The 14,764-nt window shown below is 37.4% G+C and overlaps 2 protein-coding genes across 2 annotated transcripts in view; one reads left to right on the forward strand and one right to left on the reverse strand.

Annotated features, from left to right (window-relative positions):
- Positions 1-14,764, forward strand: part of CTNNA3 (catenin alpha 3) — a 1,506,614-nt gene that overhangs the window by 610,022 nt on the left and 881,828 nt on the right. The gene's annotated exons all lie outside the window — the stretch shown is intronic.
- LRRTM3 (leucine rich repeat transmembrane neuronal 3) lies at positions 1,852-6,361 on the reverse strand. Its single transcript, XM_058543355.1, has 2 exons — positions 5,859-6,361; positions 1,852-5,519 (listed from the first exon to the last, which is right to left on the reverse strand). Exons 1-2 carry the CDS (start codon positions 5,860-5,862, stop codon positions 3,982-3,984), a joined length of 1,542 nt encoding a protein of 513 aa, XP_058399338.1. The 5' UTR covers positions 5,863-6,361; the 3' UTR covers positions 1,852-3,981.

A 14,764-nucleotide genomic window follows, 5' to 3' on the forward strand; every position in this document is an offset into this window, starting at 1 on the left:
TTTTGTCATGTCTGGAACTTATTTTGTCTTAGGTTTCACGGCCTGATGCTTGTTTCCGATGCTAGTCTAATCCATACTTTAAATAAACTATTTAAGTTCTCTTCTTGGTAAATGTCAAGGGAAGAGAAGATATTTCCCGCACCTACAGCATCCTGAAAACCCTTGCCAAATCTACGAATCTGACTCTGCATTATCCTTCCCCAGAAAGAGAGCATAATTTCATTATCCATGAATCATCACCTCTTAGACTATAACATCATTGTCAGAGAGCCTAATAGAACCAGTGTTCAGCTGGCTGAAAAGGGGGAGGGAAGGAGAGAGCACTGGGGCAAAGCATAGGTCACTGGCATGATCAACAAACTGGAGAGCTCTAGATCCAGAAGGAGAGGCCTCCCACCCTTCATAGCTCAGACATTCCTAATGGCTGGTAAATAACTGGTACTGATTTTTTTCATATTAATATTGAAATTTGTTTTCCCCTACTTAAATTACATCATCTCAGTATCCTGCCTATGGAAAATATTAACCCATTTAATGAAAATATCAGAATATTTGGCCAACATTGATGAGCATAAATACTTTAAGTGTTTCTTGTCTATTCTGATTACATTATTCCTTGCTTTTCATCTATGGACACTTATTTCTAGCCCTCGATACCAGTTCTATGGCCTCTAGGCATTACTAAATAAGTCAATATGCAAAATATAACTTTAAAAAATTACACTATATTTCCCATGGAAATGGACTAAATAAGATTCAAATCTGATTCACAGATCAAAAACTCTATGTTATAAGTCACGTTTCCATAAGGATTCAGGATAAAAAACTAAATAAAATGTGTATGAATAGCTGTGGTTAGTCTAATCAGCCACTGGAGGTCACTGCTGTTCCACAGAAATACAATTTATTGCCTGTTTGTCTACTTAGATAGTTGAATCATCAAATCAAGTAAAAATGGTTTAAATTCTTTGAAAAGATGTAATGTCAACATTCTCGGAAAATATAAACTCATTTAAAAGGAATATATCTTGCATAAGCATTGCTTAGAAGACTGTGGCACTGGGACTATTAACTCGGTGCTGCGGTAGCACTGTGCGTACTGGGGCTCATAAAAATGGGGGAAAAACCCATGCAGTTCAGAGGCTAAACTGCATTTCCTCTCTCTCTGGTAAAGCATTCGAAGTACTGACTAATCCATTCTGCATTGATGTGTCTCTGTTGTATAGTTCAACAGGTCAGGCTGTTTGCTTAAGTGTTGTTGTCTTGGAGGAAAGTCAGATACTTCATGTAAACTTGGAATAGAAAATGGAATATCAATTATTTCTCTAATATGCAATGAGTTTGAAATACTTATGAAAATAGATTAGTAGTCCAGAAAGTGCCATGGTGGGGGGTGGGGACAACAACTTTTGAGCAGGAGAACATTCGCCAGTTGGCTTTGTTAAATTTATAGTGGTGAACTAGTTATTGTCTAACCTACAAGAATTATATATTTGAGCTCAGAAGATACTGAGAACTAGACGAGCTTCATTCCCAAAGAGGGAGAAAAGATCTTTTTTTTTTCTAATTTCGTGTCCCTAATCAAAATAACTTTTATAATCTAAAAGATTTTATTTTGGTTCATATCTATTATTAAATTTATTAGTAGTTAAAGTTAGGCATTAAAAAAATGACCAGCCTTCAAAATGTTGGTCATTAATTTAATCTTACACACCAAGTGGCTTTGAATTTTAGAAACACTTTTAATACAGCAAACATATTGTATATATATTAGCAGTACCACAGCGTTGAGAATTTGCAAGAATTCAAAAGTATAAGTGTAAACATGCCTTGCCTAAATTTATTTGGTATCCATGACAAATGAGGCAAAATGTCAAGTCAAAGAATAGAAATGGGCTTTTTCACTTTAACACTGTATTTAATTAATACAATCATCTTTAGTACAGATAAAAATGAGGCTGACCAAAGAAAATTTCTTTTTTAGATGGAATATATATTTACTGACATTTTATGAAAAATGTGAAATTACAACTTCAGTGAAAAACATCACAGTAGGCTCAGTCATCCAGTTCATAGTACTGTAAGGAAGTATCTGCATTATTAATCAATTGGGAATCTATGAATATTTGCCATTAATAAATGTATATTCAACAATTGTTCAAGGGTAAATATATTGTAGCTATGATGCTTTTCTAAACTGGCATTTATTTTAAGATTTAATCAAAATCAAAGCACCTTGAGAAACCCACTTTAAGTGTTCCTTTTTCTTTATTGCTTATAAAAGTATGATTTTTATAATCTGGCTTCCTTGCAATTATATTTCATGGTGACTTGCCTAGATTTTTCCTCTCAGCATATGAAAAGCTTCCAAACTATATAAAAATGCTGGTAAAAATAGCCATTCACTTTTTCTTTTTTGCTGCAGCGATTCTGTTTTGAAGGAACAGGGACATGGTTAAAGATGTGGGGCTTGGCAAGCCAAATTAAATGAAACAGACTCAATGTTGCAATTCCTGATTTTTGCTCCTATAATAGAACTGTTCATTTTGGAAGATGAAAAAGGATACAGGCTTAAGACATTTTTCTAAAATCTTAATGAACTGTGGTCAAAGTTACTTAAATACAGAAGCTATGATATCTGTGCTGCAGTCAATAAACTTTCACCAATGACATAAAAACATGCATGCAGCTTGCAGATTGCCAACAGGGTCTGTACAGAATCATACTGATGGATGAGTTCACAATACAAATGAATGTATGGACACTGTAACATCAGCAATAGAAAAGCAAAAGACAACTGCCATAGGATTGGTCTTTTTTCCTCTAAGATTTATTTTATACATTTATTAAGGTGTTATCAAAATCATCCTTTTCAATGAGGCTGTTGGTGGAAAGCGTGTCTTGGAATGTGTTCTCTATACACCTGATTGAAGTGTCACTCACCAGAGGATGTGTATACGGGGCATATAATGGAACACAACAGGACAGCCTGACAAATCCCAAACAGAAGAACAGACAGAGCTAATGATTCCACTCACTACGTGAGGGTCCTTGAAAGAGCTGGAAAGAGGAATTCGAGTAAGATCCCAATCACATGCATTTATCAAGCTGCCTTCCCGTTTGCAAGCCTCCTCTCTGAAAACTCCCTAAGGTGAGGAGCAGTGAGGAAATCTACCTCCTCAAATTTGCCTCTTGCCTGCTTTATTTATTTCTTTATTTAGGGAACATAGAGGCTAGAAGAAATTGACAGTGAAACCTCTAGTCTGATTTTACAGGGATGGGTTTCAAAGACAAGGCTTCAAGTCTAAAACTTTGTATTTTTACCATCTCCTCATGTTTTCCAGTTGTCTACTTGCAGCATTTTAACCCTTCAGCACTTTTCCCTAGGCTTGCCTTATTACAATGCAAATACCTCTGGAAACTGCTCCTGGTGCTGCTTTAACAGAGCACCATCTTTTGTAGTTTCCTGCAATTTTCTTTTTAAGCCAGGCATTGTTTTAAGGCTCTCTCTCTAAATGTTCCTTAATCATGTCACCTCCTAGAATCAGTTCAAGCTCCAAGTACCTGGGATCATTCACTCTTCCTTGATTTCCCAATAAACTGCAAACCTTCTAGAACTGTAGATTTGGTCCTACCAGAAGAATAACAGCAGATGTGGGGGATTACTTGTGAAAGAAGTTTTATCTTAAAACAAGTGTGACATTAATGGAATCAATAAAAGGTCTTATACAATAGGCATTGTATTAAACCAGAGTTCAAGCTTCACATTGATTGTGGTATTTAAATTTCAATGGGTTGATTATGTATGAGAGGAAAATGACCAGTATTATGAATGTACTAAAACGGACAGGGAAGGACCTTGCCAGCAATGTGAGAGGGAGAGGGAAGGGGAGGAGGACACCACGTTCCCTTTATAGTCACCAGAGTTCAATAAAGCACCACTTATTTGCCAGCTTTTAAGAGCGCTTTTATCACAATGGTTCATACCTCACACTCCCTGGAGCCTGATTTGTTATAGGTGCAGGGTCCCGTCCCATTCAGCAGCATCTCACTGGTCTCCGTGTTGGTGGGTTTATAATCTACATAAAATTCCTGGGTGCTGGGAGTCATTTGCTTTAGGGACTGTCTTTTCTTTTTCCTGTGCCTTCGCATGAGGGAGCGCTGCTGCAGCTGCTTCATGCTCGCAGGGTACCGCTTCCATGACACGTAGATAACGAGCAGGATGACGAGCACGGACAGGAAAAGGGCCACGCTCCCTGCAATGATTTTATGGAAAGAGATGTGCTCGGTGTCAGCATCGGTCTCTGGGCTGGGCTCCGTGGCTCCCACCGTGGGGGGCAGAGGGGGCTTGCTCTCATGCTTCGGCCTGGGGAGCTTGGGCTTAAAGGTCGGCTTTGGGAGAGCCCTGGCCAGATCAAACCTCTCCGTGGTACTTTTGCCACAGATGCTGTAGTTCTTCACTGCGTCGATCACATTTACTCCTTGCAGCTCTTTGGGACTGGCACAGATAATTGTATTCTCCCTCAGACCTTTAAAACTTTTCAGCCAGTTTACCAGGGAACAAATATTTCTGCTGCATTCCCATATATTCCCTGCAAGACTGATGTCATTGAGGGATATCCAAGAATCCAAAATCTCTTGACCAATAAATGTGAGCTTGTTGGAATCCAGGTTGAGGCGCTGCAGATTCGGGACGCACTGGAAAACACTAGGTCCACTAAAAGCTTCGATCTCATTTCCTGATAAATCAAGCCTTTGTAATGAGCTCCAGGTCCAGGACATGGTCTGTCCTATGACACTGATTTTATTCCACTGCAAGTAAAGGTTCTGAAGGCTCACCAACCTTGGAAAAAGGGCCAAGTTGAGCTTAGAAAATTGATTGTGCTCCAGGTGAAGTTCTTTGAGTCTGATCATGCCAGCAAAGACATTCCTGGCTAAACTTCGGATTCGGTTATATCCCAGGTCCAAAAGTTCCAGGTTGCGGCAGTCTTGGAATATTCGCACAGGGATTGTTCTCAGGGAGTTAGACCGCAGATGTAAACTCAGCAGCTTCCGCAAGCCCCGAAACTGTTCAGATCCCAGAGAATGCAGCTGATTATAGGACAGATCCAAGTTCCGTAAATTTGTCACAGGTCTGAAGGTATTGTTGAGAAAATAGGAGATTCTGTTGGAACTCAGAATCAACTCTTTGAGTCTGCGTATTCCATTAAAAGCATTCTCATCAATATTGCTGATATGGTTATGGTCAAGGTACAGCCAGGTAAGCTGGTTGAGCCCTTTAAATTGATTATACTTAAGTTTTTGAAGGCTGTTATAGCGAAGGGACAAACCTAAGCAACCAGCAGATATACTTGACGGTATCTCCTGTAATTTCTGAGATTCACAATATACCATTTTGCCTTCACACCTACAGCCCTTAGGGCATCCTCGTTCGGCAGAAGAAAGCATTGTCAGTAAGACAGTAGGGGCTATAACCAGTGCTACAGCTGATCCGCTCAGTAGCCTAATTACATTGAAACCTGGAAATAAAAACAACTTAGAAAAGTTATCCCCCCAAAAAAGAATTCATTCATTTTTAATCAAGCAAAAATAGGCATGTATTTTCTTTTAAAAATTTAAATCTAGATAACAATATTTAACGTCAAATATCATCTCCTTGTAATTTAAAGAGAATTGTCTTTAGGCTTTTCTTTTTTTTAATAGTTAAGCAAGGAAACATGTTCACTAAGCAATTGAATTTATAGTCTTAGAGCAGAGCAAGGTAATCTCTAAAATAATTAAGGCAGAATTAATACAGACTAGAGGCTTTTTTGTTTTTGTTTTTTTAAGAAGGAAAGAAGAAAAATGACAAAACATACCCATCCTTTGTATTGTTCAAAGGTCGTCCTTACGTCTTTTGCTTTGGCTTAGGGGGCCACTTGCATGACAGCCCCTGTCAGCTGCACTGTAGTGAGTCAGGGCTCGCTGACACCCAGGAAGAAAAATTGGACCCCTTGGGAGATGGACCGATTTTGGAACATTATTCTTTGCCAGCCACGCAGAACACTCCAAGAACAAATAAATCCCAACACCGCATTCGCAGCAAAACATCAAAATCTTCCTAGGTAATAGGATCTTCATGGATATTACGTTTTTGCATCTTTACAGTATTTTTTTTGGGGGGGGGGCGTTAGGAAAAAAAAAAAACTGCCTCCTACAATTTCTTCTTATCGGAAAGCATGATGTATTCCTCCAGGCAACGTGGGGCTACCTGAGCTGCCACATCTGTATTCCATAGCCCAGCATTTCTGATGGTGAGCACCCAGTTCAGCCACAGAGCTGTGTTGGAGCCCAGAAGGCAGGAGAGCCCTGTATCGCGCACACGCTCAGCTCACTTCTGCAGACTGTCATTCTGAAAGCTGCTCCGACTGTTGCTTTGGTTTCAGTGAATGCAGTCTTATGTAAAGCTGCCCCCAGTGGTGAAGAACATTATGGGCATGTGCAGAAATGTCTCTCTTTTATCTTGCAAATGAGCAGGCTCTCTGCTGGAAAATGAATGATTCTTTTGGGTGGCTCAATAGGAACTGAATGGTCACCTTAATCAATAACTAGCAACATTTTCTGTTATTTCCGAGTGTTGTTTTACAATTTGGCAACATCTTTATTGTCTGCGTCCACTTAATTGCTAAACATGTGCTGCCCAGAGTTTTTCTGGAGCTTGACGTTAAGTTCACAGACTGAATGTCAATTTTTCTTAACCTCAGCGTAGGCTTTGAACAGAAATTTATAAAATGAATTATTGAGCTTTTCACAGAGAAGCATTAACTGCCTGCCCATTTGACCTCTTGGAGTCACAGTGATTAAATTATGCAAGGTGTCTCAAGATGCTAGGATACTTACGTTTTAGAATACAGGGGATAATTAATGACATATAAATTAATGTGTCCGATAGCCTTTCTGGTTTTCCCACAAAAGACATAATTGGTTTAATGGCTTAACGCCTTGGTTTATTGTTGTTTTGGTTGCTGTCATTTTTTTTTAATTAGAAGAGAAATAAACCATATTTAGTGTGGGTAGAAGAATCAAGAGATCATTTGGTTCAGCTTATTGATGCTGCTGCTATTTATTTACACTAATAATATTTATTGAACACTATCTAAGTGCTTTAAATGGGCTATCTTGTTTTATCTTTAAATGATATTATGTTGTAGGTCCCATTATAACCTTCATTTTAAAGATGAGGAAACTGAGACTTAGAGAGGTAACTTGCTCAAGGTCATATAGCAAACAAGTGGCAGAACTGAGATTCAGAACCATATCTCTCTTATGGTTGAGCCACTAACCACTAGATGATCCTGTTTCGACAACATTGTTCTCTTTCATTTTCAAATGAGTCAAATGAAAATTAGCCTGATTCAAGCATTGGGGCAGGGAAGCTGTAATAAAAAAATTCTTGCTTCCTAGAATAGATTTGTGTAAACTTCTTTGGTATGAGCCTTCTAAAGAAATATTATAAAAACTAAGGAAGGGCAGTTGAGTCTAGTATTAAGAGCATGGATTTTTGCACCTAGGTTCAAATTCTGGCTACAATTTACCAGCTATGTAACCTTGAGTAGGTTACCTGTCTTCTCTATGCCTCAGTTTTCTCTTCTACAAGATGGACATGATAACAAAAACTCATTTCATAGAAGGTTTCAGAATTAAGTCATCTTAATATGTGTAAAGTACTTAGAATAGTGTAAGGCACATAATAACCCTGTGTTAGCTGTTATTTATTTATTTATTTATTTGCTGAAGAAGAGTCGCCCTGAGCTAACATCTGTCATCAATCTTCCTCTTTTTGCTTGAGGAAGATTCGCCCTGAGCTAGCATCTGTTGCCAATCTTGCTCTGTTTTGTATGCAGGCTGCTGCCACAGCATGGCCACTGACGAGTAGTGTAGGTCCGTACCCAGGAACCAAACCCAGGTCGCTGAAGCAGAATGCACCAAACTTAACCAGGAGGCCACTGGGGTTGGCCCTAGCTGTTATTTGAATAATATCAACTTTATTGTATTTGCTGGTATTGCATGTTGTGTAGTAATGAATATTGACTACATTGACTGTCATTAACTCACAAAGAACTACTTCAATGAACATTTTTTGTATTGTTCACAAGGGATTTCTGAGATTTACTCAGTCTTTCCTTCTTTGATGAGAAAACTTCTAAATCTCCATCATCTCAACTTTATCTTTAAAATGAATCTTTTGGTTCTATAGATCGTAACTCGTAATTAACGTGTAATTCTTTTCTTCCCCAAAGCAGAATATGATAACATCTGCCCCATAGAGAAAATCATTTTGTTTAAAAATAAATGGTATACTTCTTTAAAAGTTTGCCTTGTTGTTAGTCTTTGTTAGGTGAATTGGCTATGGAAAACCATGGACAGCTTTCATATTCTCTAAGGATGAGAAGTTTGGTGACAGTCATGACAATCAAAAGAGGTCCCACAGATATAGTCCAATAAAAATGACCAATTCCTCAGATACGTGAGCTATTAATAGGGCAGTGGCTCCCCCCAAATTATGCATGCCATGAATCCATATAAAACCCCCAGAAAGCTTGTTAAAAAGATAAATTTCCCAATCCCTCTGCTAAGATTCTGATTCAAGGGGATGGAAGAGGCCCCACTTATTCAACAGACTCTGATGGACAACTAGGTTTAAGAAATGTACTGGTGGGGAATGATTAAAAAGAATAAATTTCCTCCTAGTAGGAAGAGAGGGTGTACAAACCTATGACATTGTGATGTAAGTTCCATGAGGACAAAGACAATGTTTTGTCTACTTCAGTTTCCCTAATACCTAGAACAGCACTTGGCATGTTATAGATACTCAATAAATGTTTATTGAATAAACACATTTTTATGGGGGTCATAAGTACATTTGATGTCAGATAAATTGGTTATGTAATACTAGTCTTGTGTATATGGGATTGATCACTGTGGAGTTCCACAGCCAGTGAGATTGGGTACAATTTTGGAGAAAGTGTTCTTACAGAATGTGCATGAAAAGGCAAGAAATTGGAAAGTGGAAACACTCAGATGGTCAGCAAGTGATCTTCACTTTTCATATAGACATCTCTTGTCTTCATAGTTAAACCATAAATTTCATTAGAACTGTAAGTACACTTTTGAATATTCCCTTTGGCACATTGCAACTTTTATCATCTAACATCCCAAATGGGGCTTGACAACTTGTATCTATTAAATAAAAGACTAAAGGAAATCATATTTATAACTCATCTTTCATATATCTGATGCTTGAAAGCCTCTGATTTTTCTCCTCTCTTTCCTTGCTTCTCCATGGGAAATAGCCTGGAGTCAGATCCAATCCATGAATGGCTACTGATTACTGTTGAGGAAGAGACCAATGGTCAGTATCTAAAGACTTTTTTTTTGTTGCACTTATAGTACTTCAAATAGCTGAATATGTTTTGTTTAAATTGGGTAAATAAATCCAATCTCAGTATATAATGCCAAATGTCAGTCCAATATGAAACCAAATTGCCAAATATAAACTTAAAAAATCAGAGCTTAAAGAGGATGTACTGGTATCTTATCAATAGGTGAGTACTCACTATGTACCAGACACTATTCCAGACACCTGGAGTATATCAGTGTACAAAACAAAAAGCTAAGGTTACATTCTAAAGGGATTAGACAGACAATAAAAAAAATAATAAATAGTATATTATTAGATCGTATGTACTATAGAAAAAAGAAAAGTAATAAGGATAAGGAAGATTGGGAATGCAAGGGGTGAGGTGGATTGCAATTTTATATAGAGTGGTTAGAGCTACTAAGAAAGTGGCTTGAGCAAACCCTTGAAGGAGGTGAGGTTGTTAACCTTAAATATGTATGGGGAGTTGCCGGTGCAATGCCCCTTGGGTGAGAGCAGATCATGTGTTCAGTGAACAGCCAAGAGGCCAATCGGTCTAGAGTGAAGAGAACAAGGGGTATAGTAACTGGAAATGAGGTCAGAGTGGTACTAGGTACTGGGCCATGGAGGGCTTTGTATGCCATTGTAAGAACTTTGGTTTTATTCTGGCGAAAACTGGGAGCCAGCTCAAGATTTTGTGTAGAGTAGAGATATGATCAAGTTACCTATTAAAAGGATCACTCATGCTGCTGTTGTGGGAATAGACTCTAAAGGGACAAGAGTGAAAGTAGGGAGGTTATTGGTACAGGACAGAGATGACAGTGGCTTGGACCAGTGTGATAGCAGTGGAAATGGTGAGAATTGGTTAGATTCTGGATATATGTTTAGGTAAAACCAATAGGAGTTTTCCAATGGGTTAGAAGTGGAGGTATGAGATAAAGAGACAAATTAAAGATGACTGTTACATTTTTGTTTTTTTTTTTGGTGAGGAAGATTGTCCCTGAGCTAAGATCGGTGCCAATCTTCCCCTATTTTGTATGTGGGACGCCTCCACAGCATGGCTTGCTGAGCGGTGTGTAGGTCCACGCCTGGCATCTGCACCTGCAAACCCCAGGCCACCAAAGCAGAGTATGCAAACTTAACCATTACACCACTGGGATGGCCCCAAGATGACTCTTACTTTTATGGGCTGAGCAACTGGATGGTGAAGTCATCAACTGCTTTCGTGGGTCAAGTTTTGGGAATAAGATCAAGAATTTAATACATTTGAATTGTCTCAATTTGGCTCTCACTTTTCTTCAATTTTATGAGATTTTAATTTAATTTTTAAAACGTCTTCTTGATATTAGGCATCAAAACACTGCTATATATTTTTAAAATATTTTATGAAATGATTAGCAAAATTAGACACTAAACAACAGCAACATGGATTTCTATTCAGATGGTGTAGATAGAGGCAACATCCTTGCATATGGCCTTGGAAGGCAATGGAACCAAAAGCTTTGGTGAAAACTGAAAATTACATCAAGACCAGATATGGGAACATTTGGACTAAGCAGTCTAGAAAATAAATTCGGTGAATCCAAAATATCTTTCTAGAATAATTTAGAGAATGCCATATACTTTTTATTGCATATGTCAGTTGACATTTGGAATTTGGAACATTCTGGCCAAACTTCTCAGGGTCTCAGTTTGCTTATCTGCAAAATAGGACTCATAAAACCTGTGCTATGAATCTCTAAGGCTTTTATTTAGAATCAATTTTCATAATTTATGTGTAAATACATTGTAAACTGTAAAGTGCTGTTATATATTTCTGGAATCAGTACCTATGAGAAAATTAATTTTCCTTTCATTCTGTCTAGATTCTCTGGTCATGAGCATATACTGGAACAAACATATATCAAGGGTCCTGAACATGACCAAGGACAGAATCAGAATTTACCAATATTATTAAAAAATTCCTCAGTATTCCCCTTCTACTATAATTTTAATACCACAACAATTTATTATACAACATATATCGTTGCCATTCTGTGTTCTAATTCATTAGGTGCTTTCACCAATAAATGCATTTGATCTAGGTATTGTAAAGAGCTTAATGTTTTTGACTCAGTTACCCTATCATAAAAAGGGGTTGTCATGGAGCTGGCCCAGTGGCGTAGTTGTTAAGTTCATGTGTGCTGCTTCCGTAGTCTGGGGTTTGTGGGTTCAGATCCCAGGCGTGGACCTACACACTGCTCATCAAGCCATGCTGTGGTGGCATCCCACATACAAAATACAGGAAGATTGGCACAGATGTTAGCTCAGGGTCAATTTTCCTCACCAAAAAAAAAAAAAGGTAGTCAGAATGCTAACACCGAGTTCCCTACAGCTATGAAAATTTTCTTCGTTTCTAGTTGATTAGAATACTCATGTGCATTATATGCATTTGTTCATTTGTAATTATATCCTATTCTTCCATCAGAGCATTAACACATCTCTGAAATATCCTTTCCATCTGCTTGCTTTAAGGGCTCCATTAAAAACCCTGTCTGCTCACATACGGTTATGAGTGAACATCTCTGACTTAGATAAATGATGAAGAAAGTTCCAGGTCTGACCATTAAAATGGTTTCTCAGTCTCTTTCTGGAATGAGGCAAATTCAAATGAATGAGACCTTACAAAGTTATCCAACACATCTCCCTCTCCCTTACCTGAAGATATATTTATGCTGCAGCGTCGATCCACATTCTCAGGTTTTATTGCATTCTTCATTGTCACTTCCTAAGCTAAATTTGGGGATAGGGAAAAATAACAAACTCTTAAAGTATAACACTTAGTGGTGGACTTCTGAAGACTGAACAGATCACATGACTTTGAAGAAATAATTGTTTAATCTTTTTTAGTGGAAATTTGAAAACATACACAAAAGTAGGGAGAATAGTATAATAAACACCAACTTCAACAATTATCAATATTTTGCTAATTTTGTTTCAACTTTGCCCACCTCCCTTCCCACGTACACACACATTTTTTTTTTCTTTCTGGATTATTTTAAAAGCAGATCTCAGAAATCATGTCACTTTACCCGTGTATATATTTCAGTATACAATTCTAATCAATAAAGACTTTTAATTTAACTGTCTAGCGTTATTACACCCAACAAAATTAACAATAAGTTCTTAAAGTTGGTTTGTAGTCAAGATCTAAGCAAAGCCCAGACATTGCATTTGGTTTCCATGTTTCTGAAGTCTCTTTAATTTTTTAATGCCATTGATTTGTTGGGAGGTACCAGGTCATTTGAATTATAGTTTGTTCCATGTTCTGCATTTGGTTGATTGCTTCCCATTGTGTCATTTAATTTTCAGGGAATAATTTTTAATGGCGTATATGTTGAGCAAGAGTCTATTCATTAATTTAAGCAGGATATCTAGCCCCAAATGGATACCTGGGCATCTATTCACTCTTGGTAGCAAATTTGAGACTTGCAGAACTTTTGAGTAATATGAGACTTAGAGCTCAGAGAAAAATATGTATTTTTATTGTGTGGTATTTATACTACTAGGGAATTCAGTAATGGGTCAAATGACAAGTTTGGGAGCAAGAATTAATATTAAGGTGCCATGAGTCTATGTTGGTTTAACATTCATATTTACTGGTATTTGTGTTCTTCCCTTTCCACCACACTTGTCTTTTTGCCCGTAGTCAGCAAAGCAATTACTTGATGTTGTTCCTTGCTAAACAAACCTGCTAATTTTTGTATTGATGTTGAGATGTTCTTCTAAAAGAGGAATTCCTATCAAAAGAACAGCAATCAAAATTTGTTTGTTGTCATTTATATTGAGAGAAATCAGTTTTCTAGCTTTTCATTTAGAACAAATTCCATGAAGGAACATGTGGTACCAGAATCACACTGTAAAATTTATATTCCTATATATATAAATTTCAATATATATTTATATACATTCCTATATATAAATTTCAATATATATTTATATATATTCCTATATATAAATTTCTTACAGTTTCTCACAGTAGAACAAAGGAGTTTTAGAGTAACTATAAAAGTCTCTTAACCAAATTTGCACCTTAATATTTGATGTTTTACTTTGCTTGTATGGCTGTGCTTTGAATATAAAGTCAATATTGTTTGAATGGTATCATAATAAACATTTTGCTATATTTGCTTCACATATATTTTAAGAAAATTTCCTTAATCCCTTTGGGCTGCTATAACAGAGTACCAAAGACTGGGTGGCTTATAAACAACAGAAATTTATTTCTCGAAGTTCTAGAGTCTAGAGAGTCCAAGATCAAGAAGCTGGCAGATTCCATGTCTGGTGAGGGCCTGCTTTCTGGTTCATAGACTGCCTTCTTCTCTCACATAACTTCACATGGCATAAGGGGTAAGGGTGCTCTCAGGGGCTCTTTTATAAGGGCACTAATCTCATTCATGAGGGCTCTGCCTTCAGGACCTAATCACCTCCCAAAGGCCCCACCTTCAAATACCATCGCATTGGGGATTAGGTTTCAACATATAAATTTGGCAGAAGTAGGGGGCAGAAGCATTCAGTCTATAGCATTTTCTGTTGTATTTTTAAAGCGTTTTGTATAATAGTTTCAACTGGGTACACTATTATATTTTTTAATTTGCCTTCCTGACAAATATATCAGCATTAAGAATTAAATTCCCTAAACACCAGGTTGGGAAAGATAATAGAAATCTTGATTTGGCTAAAAAAGCATCACGTTCCATTGGTTAGTTCTACTTTTGTTTCTGAAACAATGTCTGATTTTTTTATTTTAGTCTGCAGACTTAAGAGATATTAAACTTCTGAGAAAAGGGAAACGCTGCATAAGTTTGCAGTGTTGTAGCAGAGAATGGGAGCCTGTGGGTCCTTATATTACACTAAAATATATCAGTCTATTTGGAGACTCTCTTAAGCTGGCCGGAGAACCATTCTCTGTATTTGTTAATGCTTAATCCTGATTGAAAGTAGTTCCCTTGAGTGTGGAGGAATGTTGAGGAATCTCTTGTGGCTAACAGCAGAGCCCTCATGTGGCAAAATTGTGATTCAGGCAGAAATTAACTTAGTCCCTGGGAGCAAATGCCATGGGTCCTTAATAAAAATAAAATTTCCTTATCTAGTACTGGGTTGAGAATTTATTTATTTATTCAATGAATATTTATAAAGCTCTTTCACTGTTTTTAGTGCTGAGGATAAAACAGTGAATAAGACAAAGTGCCTACAGTCAGAGTACTTGAATTCTAGTTGATGAGAGAGTCAAAAATAAACATCTTAGGCCCACATTACAATGTCAACTACAAGTGCTATGAAGAAAAATAACAGAAGATAAGGACTGGTGACAGTTTGATGAGTGGT

The sequence above is a fragment of the Diceros bicornis genome, chromosome 6, assembly GCF_020826845.1.
Source record: "Diceros bicornis minor isolate mBicDic1 chromosome 6, mDicBic1.mat.cur, whole genome shotgun sequence".
NCBI lineage: Eukaryota > Metazoa > Chordata > Mammalia > Perissodactyla > Rhinocerotidae > Diceros > Diceros bicornis.